At 53.9% G+C, this 17552-nt stretch overlaps 1 protein-coding gene across 1 annotated transcript; it reads left to right on the top strand.

The window, feature by feature from the left end:
• Window positions 1-13414: 13414 nt before the first annotated feature.
• On the top strand, window positions 13415-13621 carry LOC142436973 (small ribosomal subunit protein eS28-like). The gene has a single exon (XM_075540293.1). The coding sequence runs from the start codon at window positions 13415-13417 to the stop codon at window positions 13619-13621; it is 207 nt and encodes a 68-aa protein (XP_075396408.1).
• The last annotated feature ends 3931 nt before the right edge of the window (window positions 13622-17552 follow it).

The raw sequence follows: 17552 nt of genomic DNA, 5'->3' as shown, positions 1-17552 counted from the left end.
TGACTAACAATAGAGGCCCAGACACTGCCCACCTGTGGCATTCAGCCGCTGCCACATTCAGCCTGTGTGGGACACCTGGAGCAGCGGTCAGGGCCCTTGGCCAACCTGAGGAGGGGGTCTCCCTGGCTGCTCTGTTCCCAGCCAGGCTTTGCTCAGGAAAGGGCAGGCAGTCATTCAGGTGGGCTCTGCCAATCGGTAGCTTACCACATTCAGTAGGTATTTGATATCATGTGGCCCCTCACCCACTGGTTCACAGTGGCTCTCTCAGAGCTGGGCCAGAGAGGGTCTGCAACTGCTGCATGGGGCCCCAAAGCCTTCCCTGCCCCAGCCTTGGGGGCTGAGGTTGAGGTGAGTGGGCCCCGCCTAGGGCTAGGCCTAAGGCTAGCCTCATGAGGCCCCAGGAACCCAGTCTGAGCCCCATCCTTGGAGATGGTGAGTGACCCATGATCTCTCCAGGCCTCGGACCTTGAATTCTATGACCCCTAAGTCCTCCCCTGTGCTGCCCATCCGGGAACCCTCCAGCAGTCCTCCCCTGGCTGAGGGCAGCTCTGCAGCTCCGTCCAAGAGCTCCTTCTGGAACACCTGGTGGGGCTGCGGCCGCTGTGACCACTAGATGGGGCCAGCGAGTCCTCTGGCAGGCTCTAGTCAGGAAGCCAACCAAGCTGGCCTGGGGTCAGCACACCCTTCGGTCTGGGCACAAAGGACTGGGACACCCCAGTCCCAATCCAGAGCCACCTCCATAGACCACCGCCTCTTCCCACAGACTGCCCTCCCTCAAGGGCCGTGCCCCAGCAAGCAGGCTGCTGACGATGGCAGTGCCAGCGGGAGCTGGGCGCTGGGCCAGCTGCTGAGGCAGGCACAGAGATTGTAAGTGCCAGTCCCTGCCTTTCCGACATCCCAGAGGGGCACATGCAAACGCCTGCCATGCAGGACCTGCTGACTCACAGAGGCCCCCTGCGCGTTTCTGGGATGGTAACTGCTGATGGGTATAGAAATCCCAGGCTTTCTCCCGTGGAGCTGGTGGTGGTTTTGAACTGCCGACCATGCGGATCACAGACCCACGCCTAACCACTACACCACCAGGGCTCTACGGGGCACACAGAAAGAGATCGCCCTTTGGCACCTCCCCTGCACTTCACCATGGAGCAGCGGGAGCTCCTGATTCTTGCTTCACCGGGGCCCAGTGTGGAGCGGTGACCTGACTGAGGGTCCAGCAAAGCAAGGACATGCAGAGGGGTGTGAGGATCTGAGGACGCCAAGAACATCCATGTAGCTGGGGTGGGAGCCAGGTGAGGGAGGGGATGGCTGTGGTGTGGGAGGAGGAGGAGGAGGAGGAGGAGGAGGAGGAGGAGGAGGAGGAGGAGGTTGAAGGACCAGCAGTGTTGGGTCCTTGCCATCTGTGTTAGGCTGGGTTGACTAGAAAAATAAATCCTGGAAGACACTCGTATATGTATATGAAAGAGCTTTATATCAAGGAGTAATTGCATATCAAGAAAGTATTCCAGCTCAGTCCAGATCAAGTCCGTAAATCCCTGTTCAGACTCCTGCAGCTACATGCAGTGGTGCAGGATACAGGAAGATGACAGACCAATGGGGACAGAGTCTTGTGAATCCAATGGCGGTGGACGCATCACAGGACCCTGGCAGGTCTCAGCCGGTGGCTAGCCACCAGGAAGGTGAAGACACAGGATCCTCCTTATGAGAAGGCCTGGTACTCAGGGTGAGGACAGAGCTGAGGGGCTCTGGCTGCCGAGACAGAAGAAACGCCAGGCTATGGGAGCCCGCGTCAGGTCAATGCTGGCTCCACTCAGGCGAAAGCAACCAGTTAAAATTGAGTCGGCTCTGACGCCTGGCAATCCCAGAGTTGACTGTGATTTTTCCTGAGCACGTTGCCAGACCTTGCCTTCTAGGCTCTTTTGGATGGACTGGGACTCCCAGACTTTCGTTAGTAGCCAAGGGCTTGCTCGCTTGTGCCACCTAGGGCTCCTCCATGAGGACCAAACCCAACCCACTACTATCAAGTCGATCCCAACTCATGGCGGCCCTGCAGGACAGCGGGGAACTGCTCCATGGGGTTTCTGAGACTACGGTTCTCCCCAGGAGCAGACAGCCATGTCTTTCTCCCCAGGAGAGCCTGGTGAGCCTGAACTATTGACATTGCGTTGAGCAGTTCCATGAAGACCCCACATGGCCACCACTGGGACCAGGGCTCTGTAGTCCGTCTTGTAGTCTTCTAGCTCTTGGGTATTATTTCTCCCCAGTATCCTTAGAAAGAGCTTCCTGGAAATTATCTTGCTTGGTCAAAACAGTAAGAAAAAACATCAATTCACATCAAGGCCAGGTAATGTGGAGGAACAAAGATCTCCTGGATCGGTAGAAGGGTGAGGCTCAGCTGAAGACAGACGTGTCCCAGAGAACCTGCGATTGACAGGTGCCTTCCTGGGAACAGCTTTCAGGCATGTTCCCCTCCCTCCAGGAGTAGCCATTACCTTGAAAACTGATAGCAGAATGACAGGACCCCCCTACACATGCACACACCCTGCTGCAAAGCTTCAACATGATGAATCCATAAACAAAGACACAGGAGGTGTCTGCCCTAAACACTTCCTCCTCTTCTTGGTTTCACAAGTCCATAGCTCGGTCTGGATGGAGAAGCCTGTGGCCACTCTGAAGATTAACTCAACAGGACCAAGTGGGATTCATGGCCCTGGAGAGATGCAAAGGTCCTTCCACAAGGCAGCTTGCATCAGGCTTTCAGCCTGGTCTTCACCTAAGAGTTCTAAGGCTGCTTCTTGGATGCGGTGCTTTCCCACAAGCTCCTTGTGAAGATGGTGTCAACCAAACTGCATAAATCAGGGAAAAGGATGCTGGGACCAAAGTGGAATATCAGAGGGGGAAGAGAGATGAAAGCTGGGGACAGACAGGGTAAGGCTTGGCTCAAGGGCTAGGCTAGATTCTCAGAGTCGCAAAACCAATGACGTGTGTGTGTGTGTGTGTGTGTGCGTTTGTGTGTGTGTAGAAAGAGATTTATCTTAAGAAAGGGCTAACCTAGTTGTAGAAGTGGGCAAGTCCAGTCTGGTTCAAGTCCATGGATCAGATGTCAGCTGGAGGCCTCTCCTGACTCTTGTAGTGCAGGGGCTGAGGAAGATGAAGCAGGAAGGCCATGGGCTGGTGGGCATGGAGCTGAATGAATCCAGGAACAGCTGAATGAATCAAGATCGCAGTATGATGATGGCTCCAGGGATTGGCAGGGGATATAACAGGACGTCAGCGAACCAGATGCAGGATCCAGATCCAACAACGGAAGTGAACGAGCTTCCCCACACTGTCAGGCCACACCCGAGATGAATCTCCCTCCATTGTATGGAGACTGTGACCTGATCAACTGCTTCACAGAGGATTCCAGCCTAGAGCCAATCACACTCTGTGACAGCATATCAGGGGAGAAAGCCTGGCCCAGCCAAGTTGACCTAAAACTTTAGTTACCAGGACTAACCTTTGAGATGTTGGGAAAAGAGGACAAAGGGAGATAGTGAATTTGCATTTTGTTTGGGCTTGGTTAACCCTAAGAGAACCCAATTGGTGGGTGGAGTGTTGGCTTGGGCAGATTCCTTATCGTTCAGGGATTTGACTCCTTGCTCATCCAACTGCCAACATTTGTCACAGACAGCCAGTCAGTAGAAGAGAATGTTGCCAATAGCAAAAGGAAGAAATCACTAATCCAACTGATAGCTGATTGGATGCTCCTGGGAACAGAATAGACTCTATCGACCAATGGAAAAACTCAGGTGCGATCAGGATTTGCCCCATCTTAGTAGATTACCAGACCTCTTTCAACTCGCCAGGCCTGGTATCATAGATTGAACCATGTCCCTCCAAAACGTGTGTTGAGTCGGTTGGGCATGATTCTCATTGATTTGGCAGTTATGTAATGACGTAATCAGTCTCTGTGAGGTGAGCTAGTGTGGTCGTTACATAATTTCACGCCAACTTGATAAATAAGTGTAGGGGTGGAGTCTAGCCTTTCAATCAGGTCACAGCCTGATGAGGCCTCCTTGTGGGTGAGGCCTTCTCATGAGGATTCTGGGAATTTCCTCTCTCTCTCTGCCTTTGTTTCCCTGTTGACAAGCCACATGGAGACTTGCAGAGACCTGAGAGAGCCCCTCTCTCTGCTTCACCTTCCTATTGAAGAGCCACACTCAGAGATCTTGAGGAGTCACGTGGAGACCTGCACCAGAGCTGAGATGTCTCCACCACCATTGGATCCACAAGACTTTGCACTCACCAGCCTGTGGTCTTCCTGTATTCTGCATTATTGCATGTGACGGCATGAGTCTGAAGAAGGATTTGGGGACTAGTATCAGACTTGGGGGCTAATATCAGACTTATGGATTTGATCTGGATTGGGCTGCAATTACTCTTTGATAAAGTTCTTTCTTAAACGTATATGAGTGTCTCTGGATTTGTTTCTCTAGTCAACCAGGCCTAAAACAGTTGGTGTGATCAGCTATTCACTTGTGAGGGAACCATCAGCCAACATCTTAGGAGATTTCTACTCCCATAAAGCGTGACAGTCTTGTTCCACACAAGTCAGCAGTTCATAGATGGCCTATACTCATCTAATCTCTTTTTTCAACTGAGCTTTCAATTCTATACCATTGGCTAAATTGGTGACACTATAAAAGTGCAGCAGTTATGCACTGAGCTGCTACCCATGGTTCGGAAATCTGAAACCAGCAGCTCCTCAGAGGAAGGATCAGGCTTTCTACTCCTGTGAAGATTTGCCAGCTCAGAGACTCCCAGGGCAGTTCTACCCTGCCCTATAGCGTGGATATGAGTCAGCATTGACGTGATGGCAGTGAAATTGATGGCCGATGGGGGTGATTGAGAATATGCTCTAAGATAAAATGACAGTGATACCTCACCTAAGGTGAACTAGAGACCTGTTTAAACCACAGGTGCATGAATGGATTTGGGGCTTGCACTTAATTCTAAGCCCAATCTAAGAACCATTAGTTATTATGACACAGGCCCGCTTGACACTCATCCGGATGAAGAGATCGCTGAAGAATCAAGGGCTGTAGCCAAGTGTGGTGAAGAAGCCCGACGGTGCCTCGCTCTCACAAAGAATAGCATCTGGAGTTTTAAAGGTTTGTTTCCAAATCAGCGGCCATCTAAGTGAGGCATCAGCGAAGTCCACGTGGAAGAAACACACCAGCCGGTGTGACCCCAGGACTGCAAATAATATAATCCAAATCTGCAGGGGGGTGGGGAAGGTATCGTCAGAGCTCAAATTGTGACTACCTGGCCTTCAGAAGACTGTAGATGACAGCGGGAGCCCAAAGTGCATTGGCACAGTCCGCATATGGATTATATGAAGCCTCTTTGATCAGCCCCGCACCAGACAGAGCATTGTAGAGTTGATTGTAGCTGCGGCTCGGTCAGAATGTAACATCTTATCATTTGATCTCCCCTTTGACTCATTTAAAGTTCCTTCCATTAAAAAAAACAACAACAGTGAAGGGGAGATGCACATGAATTCAGCCCCCTGGTGAGTTCCCTGTGACCATGGACCTGGGATGTGAAGCGCCTTGCTGTCTCTCAGGGTGCTTTGCAAAGTGGATTGTTACAGATGTGATCGCCCTATGATCCATTTAAATTTGCTCTAGTTTTTAATATTTCTGCTTCCTTTGACATTGAGCTCTTTTAAAAAATCTATTTTACCTTGTTATCGATGTTAGCTTTGGTTTTTTTTTTTTTGGTTTTTAAAAATGCAGGATAGGTAAATCTATAGAGACAGTCACTGGATGAATGGCTTCTTGGGGGTCTGGCAGGGGAGATTGAAGGGAAAATGGGGAGCTAATAACCATGAGTCCAAGAATGAAGAAAATGTTCTAAAACCAATTGTGGTGGTGATTGTACAACTGTTCTTGATGTGCTTGAACTATTGAATTGTATGATATGTGAATTGCATGCAAAAAATGTTGAAAAAGCAAACACACTCTTCTCCCCCCCCCCCAAAAAAAAAAGAGAGTTAATCTCTGAAACTCACAGGGACAGTTCTACCCTGCTCCCTAGGGCCATCAAGCACCAGCATGTGCTCGATGTCAGTGAGTCTGTGTCTCTTTGGAGACTGGGATGCAACCCCTTGCTGGGGTCCCAGCCAGCGGCTTGCTTCTCTGGCTGTGGCTGCATCCCCTCTTCTTCTTCTCTGAGGGCAAAGATGAAGCGACGCCTCCTGTCGGGAGCCCACGGGGCGGCTCTATCCCATCCTACAGGGCTGCTCTGACAGTGGGAACCCGGAGAAGCCACTGCCAGAGACACAGGCAGGGAGAGAGACTACGGGATGAAGAGGAAGAGGGACTCGGAGCTGAGAGGGAGGCATGTGAAGTCTCCGGGCTCATTCTGACATGCCCCAGACGTTAGCCAGGAGACTCTGAGACTCGGCTGAGAAGGGCGAAAGCAGAATTAAAGGACACACGTGGAATGCTGTAAGCATATCATGTGTCTATGAAGCAATGTGCAATCAGAGATTTTTTTATGTTATTCTTCATGTTTAACTCTCTGGAAATGCCACCCCTACCTCCCCGCCCCGCCCCCACCACACACACACACACACACACACACACACACACACAGACACACCCCTTATTCTGCTTATACAAGCCAGAGGCTGTCAAGTTCCTTCCGACTCGGGCGACCCAGCATGTGCTGAGACACAACTGCTTCGCGGGGTTTCCCGGGATGGATTTTCAGAACTAGATTGCCAGGCTGTGCTCTCGAGGCACCCATCAGCGCTGGGTGGACTTCAAAAGCCACCCTGTGATTAGCAGCCAAGCCTGTTAACCATTTGCACGCCCCAGGGGCCCCTCTTCCATTTATAGCCAGCCGTAATTGCTCAACACTCCACCTTCCTCTCAACTGCGCTTGGGAGTAGAAGATCACGTAGATGTGGTGGGCTTGCTTCCAGCAAGCGGACTTCTTCCTCGTGAGAGCTGCCATCTCTGGAACAGCTCCACGTGCCTTCCTCCCCACCCTCAGCGCCACAAGCACCTCTCAGAACAGATGGGGTGGAGCCCAGAGTCGGAAAGGGTGGGAGCAGGCTTCTAAGATTCCTGCTTATGGAGGGCTTCATCAACCAGGACTTCCATTCATTTTTGTCCCAGAGTTGTCCCTTGTCCCTCTCTCCCTGCCCTCCAGCAGAGCCTGGACCTCAGTCAGGAAAGGCCCCCTTGAGGCCATCCATTCCATTTGCAGTGACTTGCACACAAGATGTTCAAGGGCCTGGCAGGCAGCCAGGTGATGGGAGGGCCTGAGCTCTGGACACCAGCTGCCTAGCTGGATGGCAGCTGCCCATCAGATGCCAATCTCTGTGGGGAAGGGTGCCCTGGAGCAAGGAAGCAGAGTGGGAGATGCATGGGAGGTGGCCCTTGGCTCCTGCTCTGCCAGCTTTGGGCCCAGATGGGAAGAGGAAGCCGAGTCTGGGAGCTGAGAGGAAATGGAGAAGAGCCCCAGCCTGTGGGTCCTCACAAAGCTGGTGGGCTGGCAGTGAGCTTGTTGACCCCTTAGCGAGGGACAGAGGCAGAGGTAGAGACCACGCAATGCTTTAGAGTTTGTTTGCGTTTAACTTTTCACTGTGAATTGGGTGAAGGCTTACCCAGCCAACCAGTTTTCCATTCAACAAATCAGACACAATTTGTTTCATGTCATTGATTGCAACCCCACAACGTAACGATGTAACATCACACATCCCACCTCCTCCCTGTGCTTCTCATTTCCATGCCTCCCACTTTCCTAACCGTAATGAACCTTGTCTTTGGGAAATGCTGCCCTTTGGGTCTCAAGGGGTTGGTCATTCTAAGGAGCGTGTATCCCCCCAGTGCTGCTGTTCCCCCGATAGAGCTGCCTGCTGTCTGCCTGGGCGGCCAGTGGGGCAGTAGGTTAGGCATGGGCTGCTGACTGCAAAATGCTCCCCTCACTGCTTTCAGTCACTGCGAGCTCTCAGCGACCTTGCAGGCGACCTTGCAGGTTTCCAAAGCTGCCACTCTTTACGGGAATAGAAAGCCTCATCTTTCTCCCAAGGAGCAGCTGGTGGTTTCCAACTGCTGACCTTGCCATTAGCAGCCCAATGGGCAGCCCCTACACCACCAAAGTTCACACCAGCAAGGTAGCCAGTTCAAACTCACTAGCTGCTCCTCAGGAGAAAGATGAGGCTGTTTGGTCCTGTAAAGATTCACATGCTTGTACAGTCTGTGGTGCCCTTTTCCTCTCGGTGCGGCTCCCTGTGAGCCAGAATGGACTACATGCCAATGGGTTTCTGTTTGGCTAAAGCTTAAGCCACAGTAAGGAGTAAGGCCAATTCCAGATCGGAAGTGTGACTGCAGGCCATAGTCTTGGGGGTCCCGCCAGTCTCTGTGGGACCAGTAAGCCTGGTCTCTTTTATGATTCTGAGTTCGGTTCACAGTTTTCTCCCACTCTACCCAGGCGGGACCCTCTCTGATCCCTTTCGGAGCCCCTGGCAGTGCTGGCTGGGCACCATCTAGTTTTTCTGGTCTCAAAGTCATGGAGCACGCTGTTCCCGCGGTCCACTAATCCACTGGACTCATCATTTCCGTCCGTGTGATTTTCTTCACTCCTCTCTCCTCTGGACAGGAAGAGACCAATAGCTGCCCCTTAGCTTGCTACTGGCAAGCTGTTCTAGCCCCCACTGACTTGAACACAGGACACGGTCTGTATAGACTGCGTTACGCCAGGCAGCCTGAGACCTGATCCCCGGGCACCAGGAGTCATCCCCCAAAGGTTGTGTCCAAGAAGCTTTCATATCTGTGGCCCTGTGTGCTCCACCACGTGCACACATATACTTGCAGCAAAGGTAAGTGCTCACACACACACACACACACACTGTGTCAAACCCAGGTATACTTGTGGGTACATTCCCACTCTCCCGCCCGTGCCCATTCAGCTGTGTGTCTATCCATGCAGGAGGATGTATGGAATGGCATGTAGCAGTACTTGTAGGGTTGTCTGTATGACACTACTGACTTCTGTTCAGGCTGGCTGTGGATTTTTATTTTTGCCAGACCAGAATCCATGGCCCAAGAATGCGGCTGGCAGAATCATGTGGGTTGGCAGACAGACTTTCTATCCAACCTGGTCCAGGGTGGTTGATGCAGGAATCTCTCGCGGGTGGTCTCAGAGCCATGGGGCATCCTCTCCCCACCTCCCTTCACAAGCATGAGGGGGTGGGGGTGTTCCTCAGGGTGGAAAGATTTAAGGTAACCTTAGGAAGACATTCCTGATATGAGCCCGGGAGCGGGGGAAGGGGGTTGGTTGCTGCTTCACGCTAACCAAGTTTAATGGAACCAAGTCAGACAGAATTAGCAGAAGCCGAGGGGTGAGTGAGGGCAGCTTCCCCACGAACTCAGGCGGTGTGGCTGGACAGAAAGACTGAGCACTCTTGCCCATCTTCTCCAAGCAACGGGAGAAAGGCAGTGCTCCTGTTTGAAAGGAGGCCGCGTCCTGCTGTCAAGTCCCTGTGTTATAGAACCTGGGACAGGAGCACTGCCCACTGCCCACGAAAAACCGGGAGCCCAGAGAAGAGCAGGCGTAGCCTTTTCAGCTGACTAGGGAGGGGTTTCTGCACCCTGGGCCCCTAAGACAAGCTGGCCCCAGAGCCCAAGGCAGCGAGGCAGGCAGCGTGTGGGGAGTAGGCCCCAGGCTCCAGCCAAGTTGCTGGGTCCCAGATGAAGAGAGAACCTGGGGCTCCCCTTGAGAGGAGTAGTCAGTCACCCTGTAAAAGTTTATTTTTATGCGTGTCTGATCTATTTCACATCCGCCCAGATATTTTGACACTTCTACAGGAAATGTCATTCTCCCCCATGTGGCAGTGTTTGGTTGGCCAGACCTGGGGAAACTCAACTGGGTTACAGAGGAGCTGAGGGGAAGTGCAGCCTCAGGGTAGCCTACCAGGGGCCACCATGGCCCTCGGGCCAGCAGCCTGAGGACAGGGGCCTTGCAGGGGTCATCCCAGAAGCCCTCCTGCATGGTACAGAGCACCAGGACCCCATCCCGTGGGGAACAGGCCAAGGAGGAAGCAAGTCAGAAGAGGTCGAAGACACGACAAAGATGTCCAGGCCTGAGAGGGCAGCACTGAGGACGGACAGACGGACACCATTGGCCTCAGCAAGGGAGCTGGCTTGTTTCTGTATCCTGGCATCCTGGAGTGCTGAACGAGGAGCTTACTGCCTCTCAGAAGGAGTCTCTGGGTGCCAGAAAAAGTTAATTTCGTGACTACTAGTCGAAAGGTTGGGATTACGACAGTTTTGTAGTCTTTACGGAAGCCGATCGCCAGGCCTTGCTTCCACAGCGAGGCTAGGTGGTTCAGGGCAACCTGTAGGTTGGGAGCTGAGTGCACCTAGTAACCATCTCCCGGTCCTACAAGCTTGAGAGTCGAGGGTGGGTGAGGCCCAAATGGTACATCACTCCCCTACTCGCCAAAAAGGCTGATGGGTCAAACCCACTCAGGGGTACCGCAGGAGGCAGCCCTGGAGGTCTGCTTATGGAAGGACACAGGCTGTAACCCCCTGCGCCATTCTGCTCAGCAAATCACACCAAGGCGCCCCAACTCAGACTGGGCAGCCCCTATAACAGCCAACAAACGGACTGGTCTGCCCTCGCTTCCTTCTCTCCCTCCCCCACCTGTCTTCCCCTCCCTCCCCTCTTCTCTGGTGTCCTTCATCCTGGTTGTGGATGCTGCTGGCCCTGCAACTTGTCCTGCCTTGGTCATCAGCACCCCTGGGACTGGGGTCAGGGCCTCAGGGCACCACCAGCAGGAGCCTCACAGTCCCTCCCTGATCAATGGACTGCAGAGACCTGGAGTTGCCACCACCTCCTCCTCCTCCTCCCTCCTCTGGCAGCAGAAAATGCAGGGCGTGTCACAGATGGGGACTGGCCTCACCTCACCCCATCCCTGCACTGGCCCTCCCCGTAAATCCTGGTGAACCAACAGGAAAGCCCTTTAACTAGCATATAAAAGGGATTTGGGCTTTCAAAGCCCCGCTCTGTGTTTATGGGAAAACCAAGACTTTTATGGGGCCATTTCCAGCCCTCTCCTCCTGTCCAACTGATACATCTTGGTTTCTAGTTGCGGTGCGCGGGGATGGGCACAGCCCAGTGACCACGGGGAGGGGCTGGAGATGAGAAATCCCTTGGGGCAATGCTGATGGACTAAAGCCAGGCAGACCACCCACCCTCCCTATGAGCCCTGACAGGCCCCTGGGGTCCCTCTGGGCGGACTCTTCCTTTTGACCTTCCGATGGGGGCACAAAGGTGGATTTACACCCACATTTATGGGTGCTTCGTCCTAGAAGGGCCTTACCGCTCCTCCGCAAGGGGGATCAGGGCCCTGCTCAGGATACTTGGGGTCTACTCTGGAGGTGCCCAGCCACACAGGCCCATGGTCTAGACTAGCGCTCAAGCGGGGTCTCTTGGATCTGGGAAAGACTATGAACCATAGACCTGGAGGAAAGCGACAGGTAGCAGTGTGAGGGGAGCAGCCCCCAGACTCTCGCCTCTCGGGAGCCAGGGAACGGTTTCCCCCAGTGGGCTCTCATTGTCTGCGTTCCCAGGGAGGCCTTCTCTCTGGGCTCCACCCCTGCCTCTCTCTGGCTCCTTCTCACCCTACTCCCACCTGCCCCTTCTGGACCCCCCTCTCATTCCCGCTGCCTGCCGGTGGTTCTCTCCAGCTGGTCACTCCCTGCACCCATTTCTGAGTCTCATTTCTTCAGGTGACCCGGGCACAGCGCTGGCACAGGGCACAGTCCCACTGATACAGGCAGGGTTTCTTTTTTAACACCCAGAGCCTCAGATCAGCTCCACCGCAGCGGTTGGCTGGCCAGTAAATTGCACCTCCCAGTCAGAAGTGGGCTTCCTCGGGGTTCTCCTGCATTTTCTGTCGTGCCTGGTGCAACACTGCAAGCCTAGAACAAGGCCACGTGCCGTCTAGTCGCGCTCCGGGGGCGGCCACGGCACCGAGCCCGGTTAGGGCAGCAGCTGCGGTGGAAGTCCGCGGAGGGGACCCGTGGGGCTATTGGCAAAGCCGGTGCTGCCGGAGGCTCTGCCTGCTGGTGAGGGAAAAAAAACAATGTTTCACTTTTTGCAAAGTATCTTTTAGTTTTGAAAATGCAGCTTTTATACAGCTGCAGTGTGTAAAACATGCAAAACCACACTCGCTGCCATCGAGTCGATGCCGACATGCAAAACCACACTCACTGCCATTGAGTCGGTGCCGACTCACAGCGACCCCACAGGATGGACTCCTGTGGGTGTCTGAGCCCGTTCCTCTTTATGGGAGCGGAGAGCCCCTCTTTCTCCTGAGGAAGGGCGGTGCTTCCTAACTGCAGACCTGGCGGACCTGGGCCCAACCCATCACCTGGTCGATAGTAGCTTATTGATGGTTAAATGGGGGGGGCGGGGGGGTCCGACAGCAGGGGGGTCAGGAGCCCTAACTCCCTGTGCTGCATTCTCACCTCCGGGACTGGATTGTCTCTGCGGTGCCTTCTTTTAACCACACAATTGCTTGATTTAAGATCCGGTAGCCACAGGTCCGGCACAGTGGTAGGCACCTCCGTGTCTGCCACTGTAAGCCTCACAACCATTCTCGGCCCCTGGGTTTCTTCCCATTTTACAGGTGCCGACAGCGATCACAGAGCAGGCATGGTTTGCTTAAAACCACCCAGCTATGGCACGGTGAAGCTGGGATTTCCTCCATCTGCCTTCAATCATAACAATAATCGTCAAGACTTCCTGGAGGGAAATAGCCAAAAATAGTATAGCTCCCCAGAGTCCCTGAACAGCCCACCCCCTGCACTCAGCTGCTCAGCAAGGGGGCGGAGGTTCAACTCCACCCAAAGGAACCTTTGTGTTTAGGAGTCCTGGAGGGTGCTGCTAACCTCCAGGCGGGGGCCCAACAGCCTCTCCAAGGGAGAAGGGTGAGCTTGACCGCTCCCATCCATCCAGAGTTCCTAGGCTTGGAAACCCGCAGTGCAGTTCTGCAATGTCCTCTAGGTGGCTAGGAGGCGGAATCACCTCCATGGCACTGCGTCGCCTTCGATTGCTTTGTTTAATGTGTGTGTAATATGGAAGTCCAAAAGTATTGTTACTCCAGTTCCAGTTCACATCTTCCACACACATTTAGTCCAAGCCAAACACGCCTGACCGTGCCTCTGCAGCCCCAGATGCCTGCACACAAGCTCTCCCACTAAGACACTTGGCGTGGTCTTGTTCAGAAGTCCTGGCGGCCTGGTGGTGACGAGTGGGCTTCGGTCAGCATGACTGGCAGTTGGAAACAACCAGCAGCTCCTGGGGAGAGAGACGGGGCTTTCTATGCCCTACGCCCGACTGCCGCTGCTGCACCATGGACACCAGCCACGTGCAGCCCATCGAGCTGGCCAGTCACCAACGTGCTGGGCCGACGGGCTTCCAGGGACAGTGCACGGAGGTGCGCGTGGGGTTCATGGATGACACGAGCCGCTCCATCACCCGCAATGTGAACGGCTCCGTGTGGGAGGGCGACGTGCTCACTCCGTGGAAATCTGAGCAAGAAGCTCCGAGGCTGCGCTGAGGCTGCTGCCAGGTCTCGGATGTCTGGTCAACCACTTGATCAACGGGGATGAGCTCCGACAGTTCAATAAAGCGGTTGTATTGTGTGTTAAATCAATAAATAAAAACAACAACAGCAAAAACCCACTGCCACGGAATCGATCCTGACTCATCCTAACCCTATGTAGGGTTTCCAAGGCTTTATAGATTTTACAGGAACAGAGAGCCTCATCTTTCTCCCACGGAGAGGCTAGTGGGTTTGAACCACCAACCTTGCAGTTTACAGTCCAATGTTTACCCCCTCAGGAACAGCAGTGGGAGTAGCGAAAACATGAGGGAAGGGGATGGGCGGGGAGGGGGAAGGGGGGAAACTCATCACAAGGTTGGATATATAGCTTCCCTCCTCTACCCAAGAGGATAAATAGCAGAAATGTGGGTGAAGGGAGACAATGGACAGTGTAAGATACTAAATAATAATTACAATATGTAATTGATATGTCACGAGGCTAGGAAGTTGGGGGAGGGAGGGGGTAAAAAGAGGAGCTGATACCAAGGGCTCAAGTAGAAAAAACGTTTTGGAAATGACAATGGCAACATATGTACAAATATGCTTGATAAAATTGATATATGGGGTGTTATGAGAGCTCTAAGAGCCCCCAATAAAATGACATTAAAGAAATAAACTTTTTTTTAATTAAGAAAAACAAACATTTTTAACGTCGAATCCAAACAGTGAGTCTACAGGGAAGGTACTAGGCCCGTTCAGCTCAAGGCAGAGGGCTTCCTGGGATTCCAAAGAGATGTTCTTGAAGGGACAGCATGATGACGGGAGCTTATTGTGAAGAACTTTTGAGAATGGTTCAAAGTGCGTCGGTGAGAAAGGGGCCCGGAAAGTTGTGGCTGAGTCTTTCTTCCCATCACACAACACGCCTGCTCGTTCTTCAAAGGTAGCCAGGGCATCCTAGGACCATTTCACTGAGGACCCTGAGCCCACCCTACAGCTCTCAAGTACGCTCCCTTCACTCTTCCTTTTGTCCCCCAAACTCAAAGAACATTTGGAAGGGGCACAACAGGGGGTCCCTCAGAGCGACAGCACCGTCGCTGTGACACTGTGCAGGTGGGACAGCCCTTCGGGGAAGGGTCAAAGAGATGGAATCACTGCCTTCAGTACACACCCAGAGGCAGGGCCGTCGAGTAGCCAGTGCTTCAGGTTTTCACTGGGTACAAGTTTCTGTGATTTGGTAGCGATGCTTTTTTTACTTACCCCGTGTGTGTGTGTGTAAGCATATTTAGTTAGTATATAAAACATACCATATAGAATATACAGTATATGAAACAGTGCCAGGTTCTACTCTCGGTGCTTGTGTTCTAAGCACACAGATCCCAACAAGAACCCTGTGAAGTACGGACTACTACTTTCCCCATCCTGCAGATGATGAGACGTAGGTTTGGAGAGACTGAGCAACTTGCCCACAGTCACACGACCAGTAAGTTGTGCAAAGCCAGTCTACACAGGTCCTTTGGCCTCTGGACCTGCCGTTGGTTTCCCTCTCCCTGGTCTTTGGGAAACTCAAAGGGTGGAGGCAGGATGGTCGTGAGTTCTCAGAGGCATGGTCCCAGCCCGTGGCGCCCTCTGTGTCTCTGAGAGGCTCCAAGGCCGAATGTTAAGGCAAGATGGCAGGGGAAGGGGTCGGCTAAGACAAGAGGGTCCTGTCTTACTTCCAGACTGGAGAGAACAAGGGCTTCTATAGGGAGCCCCCAGCTGGCTGCGCCCTGAGGGCCTCTTGCCTCCCCTTCTGGGAGGGCCTTGGAGAACTCACTTTTCTTCTGGGCCCCACTGCACCCCCTCAGTGCCCAGGAGCAGCAGTGGAATTGTCCCCAAGGAGGGGTCCAGCCATGACTGTCGGCTAGCACCCTGCTTGGGCCCTGGCCACGAAGGACTTCTGGTTTGGTCCCAGCTCTGGCTCTCCCACTGGCGTGGTGGGGGATAGCTTCTGTTATCCTATCCCCCTCCCCGACCCTGGCCCAGCACAGAATTGGATTAAGAACAAAAATATGAGCTGTGTTTGTTTTAATCAGCTTCAAGACATGGAGGCTTTTAAAGGGAAGGGGAGCAGGCCGGAGCTGGCCCCAGGGCAGGCGGGCTGGGCGGTGAAGCCGTCCTGGGGTCAGGCGCACACTGGGCAGGGGGTGCATCTGCAGGTCAGATCCGGGCCCAGATAAGGGCTGAGAGAAGAGGACTTGGGTGGGGTGAGGGGGGGCTGAGGCTGAGGGAAGACGGAGAGGAGAGGGAAAGGCATAGGTTTTCCCTGGGAGTCCAGAGGGGCCCTGGCTGCCCACAATCTCTGTCCTGGCATGAGGGAAGGGAGGCCCCTGGGCGTCTGGAGGGGCTTCCTCCTGGCCTTCCCGGGGGAGGGGGGGCAGAGGGAGGGAGGAGAGGGGTCCGCATGGTCAGCCCAGCCCAATCTCGGGGCTGCCACGGAGCTGGAGCAGTGGGCTCCAGGCTTGGTGTCTCAATTTGCCACTGCCTACGCAAACAGATGCTAGCTCAAGTCCAACGGGCAGCACCTAGTGCCGACGGGAGGTGCAGGGTTCAGGGGACGCAGGCTGCGGGAGAAAAGGGCACCATTGAGCAGATCTCAGGTTCCTTGATGAGCGCTCTGGGTGTCCAGGAAGGGCCCCAAAAGGGGAGCCAGGAGCCCGGGTCCAACTCTACCGGAAAATGGAGAGGTAGGCAGAATCCAGGTGCTCTGGAGTGGTAAGCAGTTAGCAACTTTTACAGTCATGTAACGGAACACTCACCATATCCACTGCAGTCTCACATTTGCCCTTGAACCCAGGAAAGAGCTCAGCAAGGCCCAGGAACTAGCCCAGTGCCACACTGCCAAGGAGAAAAGAAACTGGCCCAGGTGCCCCAAGGCTCTCTAGGCAGTGGCCCACTCTAGGGCTCAAACAGCTTCCAACTGGTTCTCAGGTCACGGCAGCCGGTTCTCAAGCCAGTTCTCAAGCAATGCTCCCAGAGGCCCTCTCAGAACCCTCGAGAAGAAGGACTCCAGTGGGGCTGGACACTTCTGCTGCCAGGGGCAGGTGGGCTGGGGTTCTGGGTCTGAGTGCTCCCACCCTCCGCCCCTCCCCACCTCCCTTAGACCAAAGGGTGGACTCTGTAGGGCCAGCGGGGGCCTTCTCAGTCAGGGCCACCAAACGGTTTAGGCCCGTGATGGTCTGGTGTCCAGTGGGGAGTGAGAGCGAACAGTCTTGGTCAACTCCTCCCCCGGTCACGGTCAGTCCATTTTCAAACTTGAAGTGAGAGCGCCCCTTTCTGGTTTCAAACGCCCTTGTTAAGCCGCAGGATGAAAAGTCGATCCTTGGCAAAGAGGGACATCCCAGACCTTTGTCGATTGCGTCCATTCAAGTCCATTTTTCAGTTGGCCCAGAACACCCACAAGTTTGGGAATGACTGTGCTATTGTACTGGGAAGCAGACCTCCCCCGCCCCGGGGCACAGCCCTGGGGCCCCACAGGCCACCAGTGCCCCTTGCCATAGAGTTCATGCTGATTCGTGGCAACTCTACTGTGTCCCAGGATTCTGCCGGGCTGGCAGTGACAGACTCTGGGTTGTAGACTGACAGGACTTTCTTCCAAAGTATCCTGGGCTTGAGCCTGCAGCCTTTGGGCTCAGTTGAGTGCCTTAAAGGTTAGTGGCCCTGCAGGCTAACCACAAGTACTACACAAATGCTTATCACAGGTGGACAGTGAAGGTCCGAAGGGCCTTGTAATGGGAGGTCTGAGGTCTAGAACCTTAAGTGTCCGGGCTCACCCTCCCTCTCTGCTCTCAAGTCAATTCTATCACAGCGACCCTGTACGAGAGAGGAGGTCCCGGCTTCTGAAGCTCTACATCTGTGGGGGCGCAGAAAGCCTCCTGCTTTTCCTGCAGAACGACTCGTGGGTGTGGAT

Source organism: Tenrec ecaudatus, chromosome 1 (assembly GCF_050624435.1).
Source record: "Tenrec ecaudatus isolate mTenEca1 chromosome 1, mTenEca1.hap1, whole genome shotgun sequence".
Taxonomy (NCBI): domain Eukaryota; kingdom Metazoa; phylum Chordata; class Mammalia; order Afrosoricida; family Tenrecidae; genus Tenrec; species Tenrec ecaudatus.
Note: the sequence above shows the minus strand (reverse complement) of the source record. Positions and strands in the feature narration are given on the sequence as shown.

Excerpts from the sequence above, each read along its gene's own strand:
- LOC142436973 (XM_075540293.1), top strand. The coding sequence starts at position 13,415 with ATGGACACCAGCCACGTGCAGCCCATCGAGCTGGCCAGTCACCAACGT.